General features: G+C 43.4%; 1 protein-coding gene across 1 annotated transcript; it reads left to right on the top strand.

The window, feature by feature from the left end:
* Positions 1 to 17: 17 nt before the first annotated feature.
* ENPP4 (ectonucleotide pyrophosphatase/phosphodiesterase 4) lies at positions 18 to 9,107 on the top strand. Its single transcript, XM_079984403.1, has 5 exons — positions 18 to 149; positions 2,739 to 2,814; positions 4,169 to 5,032; positions 6,088 to 6,258; positions 8,530 to 9,107. The coding sequence occupies exons 3-5, from the start codon at positions 4,210 to 4,212 to the stop codon at positions 8,892 to 8,894; spliced, it is 1,359 nt and encodes a 452-aa protein (XP_079840529.1). The 5' UTR covers positions 18 to 149; positions 2,739 to 2,814; positions 4,169 to 4,209; the 3' UTR covers positions 8,895 to 9,107.
* Positions 9,108 to 18,219: the final 9,112 nt, after the last annotated feature.

The following is an 18,219-nucleotide window of genomic DNA, read 5'->3' as shown; positions in this document are numbered from 1 at the left end:
GGCGGCCCCCCCCCCGCCTTCTCCGAAGGTTCCGGGCCGTTAATGGCCGTTGGTCCAGGTGACGGCGGGCGGCGGCCAGTGCGCAGGCGCAGCCGACTCCGGTGCCGCCGGCGACGCCTGAGGAAGATGGAGGAGGAAGGAAAGTTGAGGTAAAGCGGCGGGGAGAGCGCGCTTATTTCGGGCGGCGTCGGCCGAGGGGCGCCTTCCCTCCCTCACGGGTGGTGGGTTTGAGGGGGGCTGAGGCGACGCGAAGGTCCGGCGGCCCCCCTCACCTTTTAAACGGCTGCCGGGCGGGTGGTGCTCCTCTCCAGAAGTGGCTGCAACTACGAAATCCGGGGGGGGGGGAGAGATATTATTATTATTATTATTATTATTATTATTATTATTATTACTATTTATTTATTAGTGCTGGATTTACGTGTAAGCGAAACAAGCTGTAGCTTTGGGCCCCACCCCTTGGGTGCCCCCCTCCAAAAAAAAAAATTTAATAGGGGGGGAAACTGGGTGTACATTTCCAAAATATAAGATAAAAAAACCACACAAATAAAATAAAACCTACATACAGCAACAGTGTTTGGTGTTGGGTTCAGGTGGGTGGCTGTGTTGGACTGACAGTGGAAATACATATATATATATATATATATATATATATACACACACACACACACAGATTCAGGTAGGTGGACGTGTTAGACTGACGCAGTGGAAATATATACACATACACACACACACACACACAGAGTGTGTATGTGTTATATATATATATATATATATATACACACACACATACATACATACTCTCTCTCTGTGTGTGTGTGTGTGTGTGTGTGTGTATATATATATATATATATATATATATATATATATTTCCACTGTGTCAGTCTAACACGGCCACCTACCTGAATCTGTGTGTGTGTGTGTATATATATATATATATGTATTTCCACTGTCAATCCAACACAGCCACCTACCTGAACCCAACACCAAACACTGTTGCTGTATGTAGGTTTTATTTTATTTGTGTGGGTTTTTTATCTTATATTTTGGAAATGTACACCCAGTTTCCCCCCCCTATAATTTTTTTTGGGGGGGGCCACCCAAGAGGTGGGGCCCAAAGCTACATATATATATATATATACACACACACACACACACAGAGAGAGAGAGAGAGAGAGAGAGAGAGAGAGTGTGTATATATATATATATATAGAGAGAGAGAGAGAGAGAGAGAGAGAGCTGAGTGGGGTGTGCTTGTGTAATCTCACTGTATACAAGTTGCAAAAGTGACAATAAAGTATTTATATAAATGTCCAGTAGCACCTTAGAGACCAACTAAGTTTGTTCTTGGTATAAACTTTCGTGTGCATGCACAGTTCTTCAGATACACTGAAGCAGAAGTCGCCAGACCCTTTGGTGTTGTGTAGGCTCCTATAATAAATAATAAAAATAATAAATTTTTATTTATACCCTGCCCTCCCAAGCCAAGACCGGGCTCACGGGCGGCTAACAACCAATAATAAAAACAAGTTGATTAAAATACAATTTAAAAGATTAAGATACAACATTAAAACATTAGGATGCAGCCTCTTCACAGGAGGAGAAAGGAAAAAGAAAGAGATGTATGATGTAAGTAATGTGCCTCCGATCATTTTAAGTTAGAGCTTAATAATGATTGCACTATTAATATGTTATACTACTTGTTAATTGTATTTCAGTTCAACAGTTACTTTGATAAAATACATATTTTGTTATGTGCAAATGGCTTTAGATACCTGTTAGGTCCATAAATCACCATATAGCATATATTCAACACAAAAAAGTGACAATTTGTTGTTGACAAAGGACAGCTGGACATATAAAGGGCTCCATTACGTTCAGTAGCTTAGGGCTTCATCAAACCTAAATCTGGCCCTGATTATTATTATTATTGTTTTTTTTTTATTTTGCAAGCTGCTTTATCTTACCCAAAGCAACTTGCAACCCAAAGGTTAATTGCTTTGAGGGTTTTGGTTTTGTTTCTTTTTGCTTTTGTTTCAACAGCCAAGCGCTCTTTAATTGCTATGGAATAAATAAAGGAGTGGGGTGGCAGCCCTGTGGTTGTGGGGCAGTTGGCTCTGGACTCAAGATGCTGCCCAGGGTGTGTGGAAGGGGGGTAGTAAGTGCTGTTTAAGAACAGGGTTTGGGCTTTCAGTATTTTCTGTGATGACCTTGAGAACACAGGTGTCCCCTTGCACAGGGTTAAACGGGCACAGAGGGAAACTGCATGGGCCTTAAAGAAATCTCTTTTGAAATAAAGTGGGCTTGAAGAGTTCCAGTGCAGAAAGAGTGGGCAACTTAATATAAGCAATTGTATGAGTTGTGTTATTTTGTATTAGATGTTGCTGTTACTTTATTAGCTGTTATTTTTTGTGGTTTTGGTTTTGGTAGTTGTATTATAAATTGTGGTAACCTGCCCTGGGACCTTAGGGTGAAGGGTGGGTAAAATAATAAAATACTTTGTAGTAGGCTATTGATTTGTAATGGAGAGCAAAACTAAATAATAACTCTTCTATGGACCAGAAATGTTTGCTAAGTAGGAACCTGAGAGTTCTGTAATTGGCTTTCTTTAGCTGTCTTATTTGCTGAAATTTTTCCTGTGCCAACAACTAAATTCTAAAAGGTACCTTAAAAATATATATTTTAAAAGTCTATCTCTAATGTAGGTTTTTGTTTTCTTTTTAATTTTTATTTACACAAAGGTTTTTCCAAATGAGTTGCTCTGAGAGTTGGAGAAAATATTGAACATAGTGACTTGGGCTAGGAATCTTAAATGAGGTAAGCTTCACTGAGAAATTATTTAACTGTGTTCAAGTTATGTTTATCCTGTGAACCACCCTGAGATCTTGTGATGAAGGGCACTAAATAATAATAATAATAATAATAATAATAATAATAATAAATACAGGGAGGGCTGCGGTTCAGTCTGCTTTGTATGCAAAAGGGCAGTTGATGGCATCTTCAGGGTCTAAATCCCCAAAGAATCATTGCCAATATGGACAATATTGAGCTTAGATGGAACACTGATCTGATTCGGTATAAGGTAGCTTTCTGTGTTCCTAAATGAATACAAATTATTTAACTTAAGTTATGTTAACTTATGTTACTTATGCAAGATTTATATAGCAGAAATTATCGTATATAACAAGGTGGCATACAGCAATACAGTGGTACCTCGGGTTACATATGCTTCAGGTTACAGACTCCACTAACCCAGAAATATTACCTCGGGTTAAGAACTTTGCCTCAGGATGAGAACAGAAATCGTGCAGCAGTGGCGCAGCAGCAGCAGCAGGAGGCCCCATTAGCTAAAGTGGTGCTTCAGGTTAAGAACAGTTTCAGGTTAAGAACAGACCTCCAGAACGAATTAAGTTCTTAACCCAAGGTACCACTCTTTATGCAATAAAATATCATTAAAACAGTATAAAACAAGCACTAAAATGATTAAATTTGACTTGTTGAATAAGTCTTCATGAGAAATTAGACCCCCACCATCAATGGTGTCTACCAAATTTCTGTTGGAAGAGTTCGACAGCATGAGACCAGCTACAGATATTTATTTGTAGTGCTGGGAATGAAGAACTAAGAGTATTGTTGTGGCATCAGATTTAAAACCAGGAAGTAGAACCTGGTCTAGCTGTTTAGTAAGTTGTACAGGCAAATAGAGAACTACAGGAATAAGATTGGGGGCGGATAATTAAATGCATAAAATGAAGTCTCATACTAGGTGCTGAGCTTTTTCTAAATTGTCATTTCTAAGTAATACAAATCAAACGGTATTTTTAATTTTCTAGCATAGTAAGAAATTGTTGCTATGGACAAGCTCCATGGGATGGGACTTGAATGCACTGTGTTACAGAGGTCCAGTCTCTATGTGCCTGAGATCAGACAGTAGCATTGGGAGAGTGCTTTTTGTGCCCCTACCAGTTATGGTGCGAAGGTACAACAGGGTGCTATTTTATCCCTGGGGGATAAAATTTATGATGGGGATTTTAGACAATAGTTGCCTTAAATAGAATATAAAATGGGTTTTGTAGGAACTTTAATTGAGATGGAGTAATTTAGATTACTTTAAATGACATCTATTTTGAACTGATGTTCTTAGTGACACTTTCTAATTACTTTCTTCTAGGTCTATCTTCCACATCCTTGTGTTTTGAAACCTTTTCCACAATGCATTTAATACTGGTATTCTTCATTTATGGAATCATTTGTTGCTCTGGTAGTCATTCTGCTTATGCACCAATGCCCAGATTACTACTGGTTTCTTTTGATGGCTTCAGGGCTGATTATCTGAAGAAATATGAATTTCCACATCTCCAGGATTTTATTAAGGATGGTGTTTTAGTGGAAGACATTACCAATGCTTTCATCACAAAAACCTTCCCAAATCATTACAGTATAGTCACAGGGCTGTATGAGGAAAGCCATGGTATTGTGGCAAATGAAATGTTTGATGCTGCTACCAATAAAACATTTTCACAGTTCAATGACAAAGACCCATTTTGGTGGAATGAGGCAGTTCCTATTTGGGTGACCAACCAGTTGCAGGAAAACAGAACGAGTGCTTCTGCAATGTGGCCTGGCACAGATGTAAAAATTCACAATACTACCCCTCATTTTTTTATGAAATATGATTCTGCAATAGGTTTCAATGAACGGGTGGAAAACATCATTGCTTGGCTGAACAGTTCTAACCCCCTAGTCAGTTTTGCCACTCTTTATTGGGAAGAACCAGATGCAAGCGGGCACAAGTATGGGCCAGAAGATACGAAAAACATGATTGGAGTATTAAAAGAAGTGGATAATTTGGTTGGCTTGGTTGTTGAGAAGCTAAAGGCTTCCAAATTGTGGGAGGAAATTAATGTTATAATTACAAGTGATCATGGCATGGCACAGTGTTCCCCGGACAGGCTGATTAAACTGGATGACTGCATTGACCGTAATAGCTACACTCTAGTAGACAAGAGCCCAGTTGCTGCAATACTGCCAAAAAGTAAGTATGTTCTTAATATATGTTGATGTTGTTTTTAAAAAGCATAATTTTGATGCTTTAACATGAGACTTAAGACCAAAGCATTCAAGATATGAGAGATTAGAGGTCAAATCTCTGAACTTGAAAAACACGTCCAGCAAGATGTTGATTTTGGCGAGTGAAGCTGTGCTGTTTGGCGGCTTCTGTTTTTCTGGGGGATTGATGGGGGGGTGGGGGGGTCAGAGGGCGCCAAGCATCTATATCATAGCTCTTCAAGGAAGAGAGTAGGAAAACTTTATAGTGCCATCTGTTGTTGCACTTCTAATATAGCAAATGTTTTTATGGTAACATTGGGAACTTTTGAAATGACCTGTTTTCTAATATAGTTGTTGTTGCATAAGCCCTCCTTTGGGTGTGGTGCTGGTGGTTGCATGCACACACACAAGTGGTGAGGGGTATGCAGCACCCCACCCCTCGCATCACAGTGTCCATCACCTTACATAGGTGGGGAACCTCCTATGGAAACTCCCTGCACATTTTAATCCCCTATGCTATGGGGGAGATTCCAAGGCTTCCCAGTTTAGACTTCACCTTCCAACTTGTGGAGATGATAGACATAGCGGTGGTGTGGAGTAGAGCTTAGTATGCTCATCTCTGCCCGTCCAGAGCAATCACACATGAGTAGCATGCCTGCGTAGGGATTTCACTTTACCGTCAATAAGTTATAGAACCTGGGAGACCAGGGTTCAAATTCGCACTCGGTTATGAAGCTCACTGGGTGCCCTTGGGTCAGCTGTTGTAGCCTACTTGACCTCACAGGCTTGTTGTGAGGGTAAAATGGGGAGCATATGCCACCTCAAGCTTTCTGGAGGAAAGGTGGGCTGTAAATATAATACTTAAATATACATAAAGGCCCAGAGCAAATTACTAGGCCAGATAAATACAGCAATAGGATTAAACATGGGATCCGCATTGAACTTGCAGCTGGGATGAGGGTGGGCAATGCACTTCAAATGGCAAATGTTCAGGCTTTACAAAAGATAATAGAGTATGCTTCCTTGCTTTATACTTTTCAGATGAAACATATGTATATAACATAATGAAAAATTGCAGCACTCACATGAAGATTTATCTTAAAGAAGAGATTCCAGACCATTACCACTACCATCACAATAAGCGCATTCAGCCCATAATTTTGGTTGCTGATGAAGGCTGGACGATTGTACAGAATGAGTCTCTTTCAAGGTGTAAGTGTATTCCTTTTGGATGTTTTCTCTTGGCCTGATTTGGAGCAAGTTACTCCCTTTCATGTGGAAGGTACATAGTCATGCAGAGTGCAAAAGTGTCCCCACCTAAACATTGGAGCTGCCTAGAAACACCTGCAGTCATGAAAGCTGAGATTCATTGCCAAGGCATGCAGCAAATATCCGTGCCGCTTATCACACCTTAGTTCAGACTAACACTGGTGGTTCCAAAGTCACCTTCTGGCTTCCTAAACACAGACTGTATACATAGTACAACTTTAAAGCACACTTGAAACATTTCCCTCAGATAATTCTGGACATTGTTGTTTACCCTTTAGAGTTGCAGTTCCCTGCAGCCCAGCCCTTAACAAACTACAGTGCCAAAAATTCTTTGAAAGAATGCACTTTGAATGTGCTTTAAAGGTATAGTGTGTACACAGCCTCAGTGAGTCAGCTCAACTTTTATGTACATAAATGTTCAGCTAACCCAGCCATGGCCACCAGGGTTAGAATGTACGTTACTGTCCCTGAGGGGTGGGGCTTACTGCCCTCTGTGTAAAGCAACAGCTACCAGTCCTCCTAGAAGGCTAGGGTAGTGACCCCCAAATAGTCTTAGTCATGCTGGGCACCTGTTGTTGTCCAATGGTTGGGATGATGGGAGTTATAATCCAGCATCATCTGCCAGGCAGCATGTTGGCTTTCCCAGCTACAGGGAGATAAAGGCATACACAGAACTAAACCTGCTCCCGGTGTTCCCAGTGTGTGGAATAACAAGCAGGGTTTACCTGCTTTCACCTGCAAAAACAAAGTAACTTTATTCCTGTGGTATATTTTTAGACATCTTGGTGAAGAACAAAGGCTATGCAGGTGACATGTAATTCAAAGGCATAGCTAACTCTATTACATAATATTTGGAAACTTGCATGGAGGATAACAATTTTAGTGGATGGTTGATTTGGAAAGTGCAATACCTTGTATTGTACAATAGTACAGTGTTTCCCAACCTTTTTTGGGCAAAGGCACACTTGTTTCATGAAAAAAATCTCGAGGCACACCACCATTAGAAAATGTTTAAAAAATTAACTCTGTGCCTATATTGACTATATATAAAGTAACTCTCTTTAATAGGAATCAAATAAACACAAAGAAAGTATTTTATAATTACTTTATTATGAAATAGTAAGTAAACAGAAATATGAAAAATTATAAAATACTTTATTCAGTGCGCCTTTTGTCCCTCTCCTCAAAATGCTCCAACTCAACGTTCCTCCGCGGGCTGGACATTGGAGAGCCGTGTCGCCCACACCGCAGCCCAATACAATATGAACTCTCCCCTCGCAAGCAGCAACCCCTCCACACTCCCCACCTTAAGCCTCCACACGCGCCCTGCCCAAAGAGATGCCCGCCCGCGCGCGAGGGGATCCTTTACCTCAGCATCCCGCCAAAAAAAAAAGAGGGCGGGAGACTGCGGTCCCTCAGAGGCTGGGCGTTAGGAAGAAGCAGCCGCCTTCATCCAAGCAGGAGCAGCAGCAGCTGTAGCTATAGTAGCGCCAAGCTGTGCCGGGGACTCCGTGCCCATGAGGGGAGGGAGGGGAGAGAGAGGAGAGGCGAGGCAGCAGGTCGCCCTCTTAAGTCACGCGCGCGCAGGCACCACCACGCATCCCTCGCGCCCTCTCGCAGAGCCCCTGCTCAGCACCTCCCGCCTCGGGGACGCCCGTCATGAGCCGCTGAGAGGCCGCCAAGCCTCCAGGCTGCTCCCATTCAGCCTTAGGCGCGCGCCCGCCTTGGGAAAAGCGGTGCTGGGAGGCGGAGAGAGAGAGAGAGAGGACGCCGCTGGCCGCGTCCCACCCTCAGTCAGTCGGCTCGGAGCTACTGAGGAGAGGGAGGTGGGGACGACGGCACGTCTGTTCCGCTCGGGGCCAGCGCGCCCCCGCCGCCCTCTCCAGAATCCCCAACTAAATACGATGCGCTAAGGGAGGGGGGAGAACCCACCCACAAAGAGGACGCCTTTCTGCAGGGCGCCTAAGGCCTCTCGCCGCCCGACTCGCCCGCCTCCCTCCCACGGCACACCAGGCAACGTCTCGCGGCACAGTAGTGTGCCGCGGAACACCGGTTGGGAAACACTGCAATAGTATACCAATCTGTATTGGAGTGGGGGTGGGAATACTTGGAAGAACCTGCACTTTTATGGTTCCGGGATTATCTTTAGGGGGGGATATAACTGTTCAGGTTGAAGCTTAGCACATTAACAACTCTTGCATTCCCTTTTTCCAGTAGGAGACCATGGCTATGATAACTCCCTTCCAAGTATGCATCCATTTTTGGCAGCTCATGGGCCTGCTTTTCGCAAAGGTTACAGGCAAAATAGCATTTATACAGTTGATATTTATCCAATGATGTGTCACATCCTGGGCTTGATGCCTCAGCCCAATAATGGCACCTTGAGCCACGCCAAGTGCTTATTAGCTGACCAGTGGTGTATCAATGTCCCTGAGGCCATTGGAATAGTCATTGGTGTCTTCATTGTGTTAACGACACTTACGTGCCTTATAATAATCATGAAGAGCAGAACGGCTTCTGTGCATCCATTTTCCCGACTTCAGCTTCAGGAAGATGACGACGATCCCTTAATTGGATAATTTACACTTATTTGTTTTGAAAACTGGATGATACAAAACTTACACTGGATAACATATCTTATGATGCACTTTAATAAATACCAACCCAGAAGACTGCAGAAGAAAATTGCCTCACTGAAAAAGAAACTCTGAATACAGACCTGGTTTTGTAATGGAAAAGGCATTGCATCACTGTTAAACTTTCAGTTAATAAAGTATCTACTAGAGTAGTAAGATGAGGACTGTGAGATTTAAATGTTTGCAAATGATGCTGCTTTCAGGCATTTCTTATGTAACTCTGGAGATACCCTGGCAACTCTTGAAGTCTGGTGGGGGAAGGATCTGTTTCTGCTAGCTGATGGAGATGATTATTGCACTTTCTTGTACAATGCTTTCTTAGCACAATGCTGAAAGGGTAAATTATTTAAGTTAGAGGCAACTTAGCAACAGAAACCCTTAGTGCTATGTAGATCACATCAGTCCCTGTAAGCTAGAAATACCTTATTGGGGAAATGTGAATAAAAGCATTTTAAATGTTACTTCCTGCTCTGTGGATTGCAGGCACAGAGGGCTTTTTAGTTGCAAGCATGGTGAGGCAACATTTAAATATGCTGTGACTTATTTTATGTGTTTATGTGCATATGGTAACTTCAGAATTTTTGAAATAGGTATTTTTTTTAGTTTATTTTATGAACTTGCAAAACTGATAGTACTTTAAATTAGCAATCCTCCCTTCTAATAGACCAAAACAGCTCCCAAGTTCTGCTTCTACTTTGTAGCTGCGTGTACTTCTGATTGATTTCTGTCTCTGGACAAGATTAACAATTTTTTGTTACCTAAATATAGACTCAAGTGGTTGAGATTCCTTTCTGCTTTTAACCGAAGAGTATAATGTGCATACCTTGATCTGAGCTAAGAAGTTACTATGAATATTCAGGGTTGTTGTTTAACTTCCTAGAATCATCCAACCTACATGCAGACTATTTGTAATTTGGACAAGGTACTATACAGTAGAATGTATGTCAGTCTGAAGGTTTAGAGGCTCAGGGAGAAATGACCACTCGGTGTACAAAGTGGCCATATGTTTAATCATTAGTATTTCAAGCATGGCTATATATTTGTACAGACCCTTTGCTCATAGTTCCAGCAATGGGGTTAGAAGTCCTTTGGTTACACTCCAAAGTGACCAGTTATATTTCCATTTACTTTTTTGAGCTGCTGTAAGGAACAGAAACAAACCTACCGGTATGTAGTAGCAATAGTGGAAGGTGACATGCTTTCAGATTAAGAGTGTAAAAGTTGGTGAAGATGCAGGACCTGGGTTATGCTTTTCATTGTCTCTTCGAATCACAGGCACCCTTGGGTAACCCTGCTTGAGCTGACACAAGCAAAGCTTGTGTGCAGAGAAATTAACTACGGATTTGTGAGCGATTATAATCGTAGGAACGGTGGTTTGCTAAAGGCATTGGGAATTGTGGGGTAAACGGGGGTTACCAGGATTCTTTGGGGGAAGTATTGTGGCTTAAATGCACAGTGCGTGCAGCCTTTGAAGTCCATCTTTATTTAGTATTAGGGAGGATCTTGTCTCTACTGCTGCTGGTGTTCTGTTTGATGCTCTTTATGAGAAACAAGTCAAGCTTATCAGAATAGTGTTGGGAGATGCAATGTAATACCATGACTCATAGGAAATGATGCTAAATGATTCCCCCCCACCCCCTTCCATGTGGCTGTGCTGTAAAAGCCTGATAATGCTTCAGTAGTTCCTGGGAGTTTTAACCCTTGCAATATAGCTACGTACTTGAAAATTGGTAGCAATCTGTCAAAGTGAAAAAGCACACACGTTCTTGCAGATCAATACTCTTGTTTAATATGCACCGGGTAAGAAAACAGTCCACCAAATAAAACAGCAATTATGAATGGTGATCCACTTCACAGGGCTGTGGAATACTGTTACTGAAAAGTTCTGTCTTTCCTGGAGATGTGTAGCTGGGTTACATGTCCAGGCAGGAAGGATAAACCCAAGCTGATGAAGTGGAAAAGCAATACCAAATATGAGCTATATTTTGAATGTTAAAGGGGTGGTGCCTTAACTAGATATTTATGTTTGCATTACATGGGGATTTTATGGAAAAGCTTTTGAATTAAAAAAATGGTTCTGGTTTAACTTTTGGCTACAAGGCTCTGACTATATTCATTCTAGAATTTGTACCTGCAGAGGTAACCTCAATTTCTAACCAGCCCGCCTTTTGGGTTCTTGTTTGCCCTCTTCCGTGGCCAATGCAGGATTTAACCCTGTCCTACCCATTGGCTGATGTCACAAGTCATAAACTACTTACAGTGGTACCTCGGGTTACGTACACTTCAGGTTACATACGCTTGAAGTTACAGACTCTGCTAACCCAGAAATATTGCTTCAGGTTAAGAACTTTGCTTCAGGATGAGAACAGAAATCGTGCTGCGGCGGCAGCGGGAAGCCCCATTAGCTAAAGTGGTGCTTCAGGTTAAGAACAGTTTCAGGTTAAGTACGGACCTCCAGAACGAATCAAGTACCTAACCCGAGGTACCACTGTATTTAAATTACAACAGTCCACATAATATGAAAACCCTGTTCACCCTTTTCAGCATGTCAATAGTTCGTTGTATTCCTCTCCTGCCAAATACTTTGAAACCAAAAGTTCTCTTTGGGAAAATTCTGTTATTTTAGTTTTGTACTAGTGGAAAAATTCCAGCATAGAAATGGTAGGGAATTTATGCAAATGCCCTCTGCATCATAGCTGGATTAGTTGTGCTTTACCCTGTGGGGAATAAAATCCAAAAGGTGTTTTCTTAGTTGCCATGAGTCAGTTTTAAACAATTTGCAAATTTTCATCTAGACTTGATAAAACAAGACTTTCCATATCAGTGTGCAAACCCACAACTGAAATTAGAATAAGCCATGAAATAGTCTGTTAAAACTAAAAGACAATTCATGTAATTAAGATTCCTGAGGGGATTTTGTAATTAGTTACGGTTTATGTGCATAAGTGCAGTTTGAATGCCACTTGTTCAAGGAAGTTTGCTTCCTTTATTATTATACCTAATTGCTTCATTTGTCCCAGTCAGATCTAAATTACGGTAACTTCATAAAAGAGGAAACTTTCTAAGTTAACAGTTGTGTTGTTTCCTTACAAAGTAACATATGATACCTCCCCATACTTAAAAAGCCCGTCCCTTGAAAGAACCTCTGAGGTTTCTCTTCATATCCTTACTTGAACATTTTAAATGTGGATTTCCCTGAAGCTGCTTAGAAAAGTTGTCATTACTGAAATAGAATTCAAAATGTTTTAGAACATGCTCACTTTTAAACATAGGAACATTTATTTTTGTATAGATATTAATGGGCTGGTTTAAAAAAATGTTTTTTTTACAAAATATGAAAAGTGTTGCTCATATTTAAATAAATATAAAAAGTGGCAACTATCAGTGCCGCGTTAAGGGTATTTCACAGCTGTTTGTTCAAATAACAGCTTGCTTTGCATTTGCTCCTCATTTCTCCAAAATTGATTTGAAAATGACGGGACCTACAGTTAAAAATGTGGCATACACACAAATGCCAGCAAAAGCATTGTTGGCACCCAAACCCAAACCGATGCAGAAGGGGCCCTAGTTCAAAAGGGTGACGGACTGACATTGGAGGAGGACCTCAGAGGTGGTGTAGCAGAACCCTTAGTCTTGAAAGTGCAAACTTTCCTTCTCATTCCTTAGCATCAAAGTGCTCTGGCAGTTCTTGTGTATATTGTTATCCAGTGAGGGGGAGAACCTTGTGCAAGTAACTCATGGTTACATCTACCCCATACATTTAAAGCACATGGCTTCCCTAAAGAAAATGGGCTTTTCCTTTTCTTTAGGCCTCTGGGTGGAAGGTGTGTGGTTTTCCTTGTTTGTTTCCTAGTTCGCAGGGCGATGGAGACACTTGTATTTTGATTTCCTTCCCCAATGGGAAAGCGTGATAGCCTAGAGTGCTAGGAAATGTGGGTCTTGAGGCCTTTGGATGCCGTGTGTGGTTCAACTGGGTTGCTATGATTTACCTCTGTTTAGTTAAATTTACTTCTGTGGCCTAGAAGGGTTGGGGCTCAGGAGGAGGAGAGGCTGTAGGCCTGGACAGAAGGCACCGCAGCCAATTTTGGGTTTCCCATCCTTGATGCACGTAAAGCACTTCCGAGTACAAAAAAAAAGGTCTGGTATAAATGAAAATTTTAAGAAATAGCAGCAACATAAATGTGAAATGTCCCAGGTCCTCATCTATTCCTTACTTTTGTATCTTCCATATCCAGAAGAGAAACTTCTATCTGTGCTTATGCTTTTTGTCAATGATAAGCCATTTACTCGTGTCAAACTCAGAGCGCCCTCAAGAGCATTATTCAAAGGCAGTGCCACAAGATGGCACTATCAGCATAAGGAATTGGCATTTATCCTATCCGCTCTAAAACATTTCCCATGAGGGCAGACACACCAGCCCCTTGCAGTAAAAACAAAGACGACTTGTACCTTAAATATTATAACATATTAATATTTTATATAGCTGTATGTCAATATTTTTCTGGATAGTTTACAAGTAAAACTTCAATAAGAATAGTAAAGGTAAAGGGACCACTGACTATTAGGTCCAGTCGTGACCGACTCTGGGGTTGCCAGCGCTCATCTCGCTTTATTGGCCGAGGGAGCCGGCGTACAGCTTCCGGGTCATGTGGCCAGCATGACTAAGGCGTTTCTGGTGAACCAGAGCAGCGCATGGAAATGCCATTTACCTTCCCCGCTGGAGCGGTACCTATTTATCTACTTGCACTTTGACGTGCTTTCGAACTGCTAGGTTGGCAGGAGCAGGGACCCAGCAACGGGAGCTCACCCCGTAGAGGGGATTCGAACTGCCGACCTGATCGGCAAGCCCTGGGCTCTGTGGTTTAACCCACAGCACCATCCGCGTCCCTCAATAAGAATACAGCAAAACAATAATTGAAATAGACGTGTTTGAACCAAGCTAACGTTTATGGAAGACAAGACTCAGTTTCTCCAGAGACCTCAATATGAGGAAAATCCCAGCTGCCTTTCTAAAATGCCTTAAGGAAGCATGCATGCTCAGTCTTACAGCTTGGAACAGGACACAGATGGTATCTAGGGTATGCATCTAGAAGCCAATCGCTGATCAGCATTGTCAGATTGCAGAAGGCGATCTATGGATGCCATAGCACCGGTATAACTTGTTCCTGAACGGTTGGAAAGTGGTTGTTGCTTGTTGGCATCCGTCTGTCTCTGGAGACAGTGGAGGAGTACGCCTTCACAGGTGAAGTCAAAGCGAAGGGGCAGGGGTCAGCAAACATTTTCAGCAGGGGGCCGGACCTTGTGGGGGGCCGGACTATATTTTGAAAATAAAAATGAATTCCTATGCCCCACAAATAACCCAGAGATACATTTTAAATAAAAGCACACATTCTGCTCATGTGGAAACACCAGGCAGGCCCCACAAATAACCCAGAGATGCATTTTAAATAAAAGGACACATTCTACTCATGTAAAAACACGCTGATTCCCGGACCATCTGCAGGCTGGATTTAGAAGGCGATTGGGCCGGATCTGGTCCCTGGGCCTTAGTTTGCCTACCCGTGCGCTTGGGCATTAGAGTGCCTGCTGTGGCTGTGGAGACCAATACAGGAGAGACATATTTTGCTGGAGCTGGGACAGATGAAGGTGTCTGGTTGTGCTGCTGCAGATGCACATGGCGTCATTTCTTCTCAAAAAGGTATTGCCCTGTAATGATGGGTGACAATGGGGGAAAAAACTGGGTGCAGAAATCTTTTAAGCAACGGACACTATTTTTTCTAAACTTCCTTTCCTAAGTGCTCACAGACCGACTATTTAATTATCTGTTCCTACTGCAAAGTCCTTCAGTGGGGGCACCAGCCACTGTTCCTACCTGGTGGAAGGAGACATTGCTGCTGCTTTGGCCTACAGTGGTACCTCGGGTTACAGATGCTTCAGGTTACAGACTCCGCTAACCCAGAAATAGTACCACAGGTTAAGAACTTTGCTTCAGGATGAGAACAGAAATCGTGGTCCGGTGGCGCAGCAGGAGGAGGCCCCATTAGCTAAAGTGGTGCTTCAGGTTAAGAACAGTTTCAGGTTAAGAACGGACCTCCAGAACAAATTAAGTACGTAACCAGAGGTGTACTACCGTACTTGCTTGCCCCTTAGCTGTGGGCAGCAGAGCAGGAGGTCTGGAGAAGATGGACTGACTAGCCACATACATTGCCACCACCATTATTTTACCTTCACCCTAGGGTCAGATGATAGCCGCTGCAGGGTAGCGATAAGCAGGACCTGGGAGAGACATGGGTTCAAATCCCCACTCAGCCACAAGCTCACTGGGTACAACCTTGGGCCAGTCACTGCCTCTCAGCCCAACCTACCATACTTTTCCGTCTATAAGATGCCCCCTTGTATAAGACACACACACACATTTTGGGAGATTAAATTTTAAGAAAATGAGGGGATGGCCCAAAGTTGTTGAGGCTCTCTCCCCCCCCCCACCAGCTGCAGGCAGGAGACACTCCCTAGATTGTTTCCCATGCACAGCGGCATCGGGTGAAATTGCGCTCCCTCCAGCCATCCAGTTTGCAGGAGCGCAACCTCCCACGATGCCAGCGGCGTAGCGTGGGTTGTCAGCACCCGGGGCAAGGCAATTAGCGCCCCCTAACCTGGGGCAAGTAATTTGCGCCCCCTAACCCCTAACCTGCCGCCGCTGCCAGCTTCTTCTTGCTGCTGCCTGGGCTGGGGTATTTACGGTAAGGTAGCCACGACGGCGGCGGTGTGTCAGGTGATCTGAGGCGAGTTGCCGCTGGCACTGCCGCCCAAACGACACCGCTTGCCCGGAGGAGGAGGAGGAGGGCAGAGAGGCGAGGAAAATGCAACATGGCCCAGCAGCTGCAGCGGCAGGGCTGTGAGGAGGGGCTGCCTGGCGCGCCCCTGACGCACGGGGACTGTGGCGAGCGCTGAGAGCCGCTGCCTGCCGGACGCCTTCAGCCCGGACGCGCGCACAGCTCGTCGGTTCCGCGAGACATGGGGCTCTGCTACAGCCTGCGCCCGAGGCTCTTCGGCAACTCCAGAGGCGGTGAGCGCGCCCCCCGCAGATGTTGCGCCCGGTGCGGCCAGCCCCCCCTGCACCCCCCACGCTACGCCACTGCACGATGCCACTGCACATAGGAAACGATCCAGGGAGTGCTTCCCATGTGCAGCGGCATCAGGTGAATTTGCGCTCCCATCACAGAGCTGGCTGGCGGCATGCAGCTTCTCCCCACAATGCAGCTGCGGGCAGGAAACACCCCCCAGATCGCTTCCCGCTCACTGCAGCATCAGGGAAAGGCGTGCTCCCACCAACCAAATGGCTGGCGGTGCGCCGCTCCCCCCTCGCCATGCCACTATCCGTGTATTGGACAACCCCAGGTTTTTTACCTTTTTGTGTCAAAAAGCCTTGCCCAATACACAGAAAAATATGGTACTTTGTAGGGATATTGTAGGGATTAAAAGAGGAGGGAGGAAGAACCATACATGCCATCTTGCAGACCCTCCAAGTGTCCCTATTTTCCAGGGACAGTCCCAGATTTACAGAAGCTGCCCCGGTTTCTGATCTGATCCCAGAATGCCCCACTTTACCTTAGGATGTCCCTACTGGAGAAATGTTGGGTGATATGGGGTTATCCGACCCCTGAACCATCTGAAGCCAGCACTGTATAGGGAAGTTTTAAAAAATGTTTAATGTTTAATTATTTTTTTAGATATGTTGGAAACAGCTCTGAGTCGCTGGGGCAACGCAGTCAGAGAGGTGGGGTATAAATAGTAAAATTATTATGTAATAGGACATGGGTAGGCAAACTAAGGCCCGGGGGCTGAATCTGGCCCAATCGCCTTCTAAATCCAGCCCGCGGACGATCCAGGAATCAGTGTGTTTTTACATGAGTAAAATGTGTCCTTTTATTTAAAATGCATCTCTGGGTTATTTGAGGGGCATAGGAATTCGTTCAATCCCCCCCCGGCCCCCCACAAGGTCTGAGGGACAGTGAACCGGCCCCCTGCTGAAAAAGTTTGTTGTAATAGGACATCCCTGTTTTCATCAGAAAAATGTTGGAGTACGATCTTGGCGCATTTGTACCCTCTCTCCAGCCAAAGAAAGCTCATCAGAATGGCAATACATACAACCAGAACAAGATTGCTGAGTTTTGGAATATGGTGTTTGCTGAGATCTTGCTGATAACTGAACAAACAATTACTCCATCCTTTTATCTGGCACTTTTGAACCTGTATGTGGGAACAAGAATGGGATTTGAAAAGTAAATAACATTTCTCCCCTCTTAGCAGCAGCCCAGGGCTGCACTGCCAATCACTGGAAGACTCTCAATGACTTGGACTGCTGGTATTCAAGACAATTTGCCCTTCTTGAAAAGATACCTATATGCGTGCGCAACTGTCTGGCTCATTGAAGACTATAAAGAAACTTTATTCCCAGTAATGATAGAGCTCACAGGCAGAGAGCACTTTTATTTTTATACATATTTATTGTTTGCAAAGGGATTTTATACGTATTTATTGTTTGCCTTGTGATTCTTACCATTTTTTAAATTCTTCGTTTTCTTTTTGTTATGTTTGCATTTTTCTTTCTATTCTTTTTGTAACATATCAAATTAATTTTTTTTTTAACAACACAAAAGGGAAAAGGGGGCAGGGAGGGAAGAGGAAAAATCCATTGCAAAACTCAGATACTGGTTTCTAAACATAAATATGATTGTTTCCCCGCCCCATGATTTTTAGCTGCTCTTATCCTACCGGTAATTCGCCTTGAGTCCCTGTCAATTGCATTGTTCTGTATGGGACAATGACAATAAAGATATCGTATGGTATCGTCCGGGGGGAAAGGCGGGTAAATTTTAAATAGTATTCCAAATACATGGGCAAAGCTGCCCCCCAAGTAAAACAATAGAAATACTAAACTGACCAATCACGTCGGCACATACGCATTTCATATTTTATTCGGCTTGATATATTAATTTAATACATTTAAAATCCTGTCTACGCCCATGTTTAAATGTATTAAATTAATATATCAAGCCGAATAAAATATGAAATGCGTATATGCCGCCGGCGCGCTTTCTCACTCGGCTTCTTCTCCGTAAGGCGAAGCGGGCGCCTGGCGGGGCACAAACACATATTGAATGACGTTTAAAGGCATTAAATCAATATCCTATCAATAAATATCAATAATATTGAATGAATAAATAAATATTAAGGGTGTTAAAGTGGGTTCCGCCGCGCTGAGGGA

Source organism: Podarcis cretensis (assembly GCF_951804945.1).
Source record: "Podarcis cretensis genome assembly, chromosome: 7".
Taxonomy (NCBI): Eukaryota; Metazoa; Chordata; class Lepidosauria; order Squamata; family Lacertidae; genus Podarcis; species Podarcis cretensis.
This window is presented reverse-complemented; position numbering and strand designations above follow the sequence as displayed.

Coding starts and splice junctions, on each gene's coding strand:
- ENPP4 (XM_079984403.1), top strand. CDS start 4,210: ATGCATTTAATACTGGTATTCTTCATTTATGGAATCATTTGTTGCTCT. Junction 5,033..6,087: donor TGCTGCAATACTGCCAAAAA/GTAAGTATGTTC, acceptor TATACTTTTCAG/ATGAAACATATGTATATAAC. Junction 6,259..8,529: donor GAATGAGTCTCTTTCAAGGT/GTAAGTGTATTC, acceptor CCCTTTTTCCAG/TAGGAGACCATGGCTATGAT.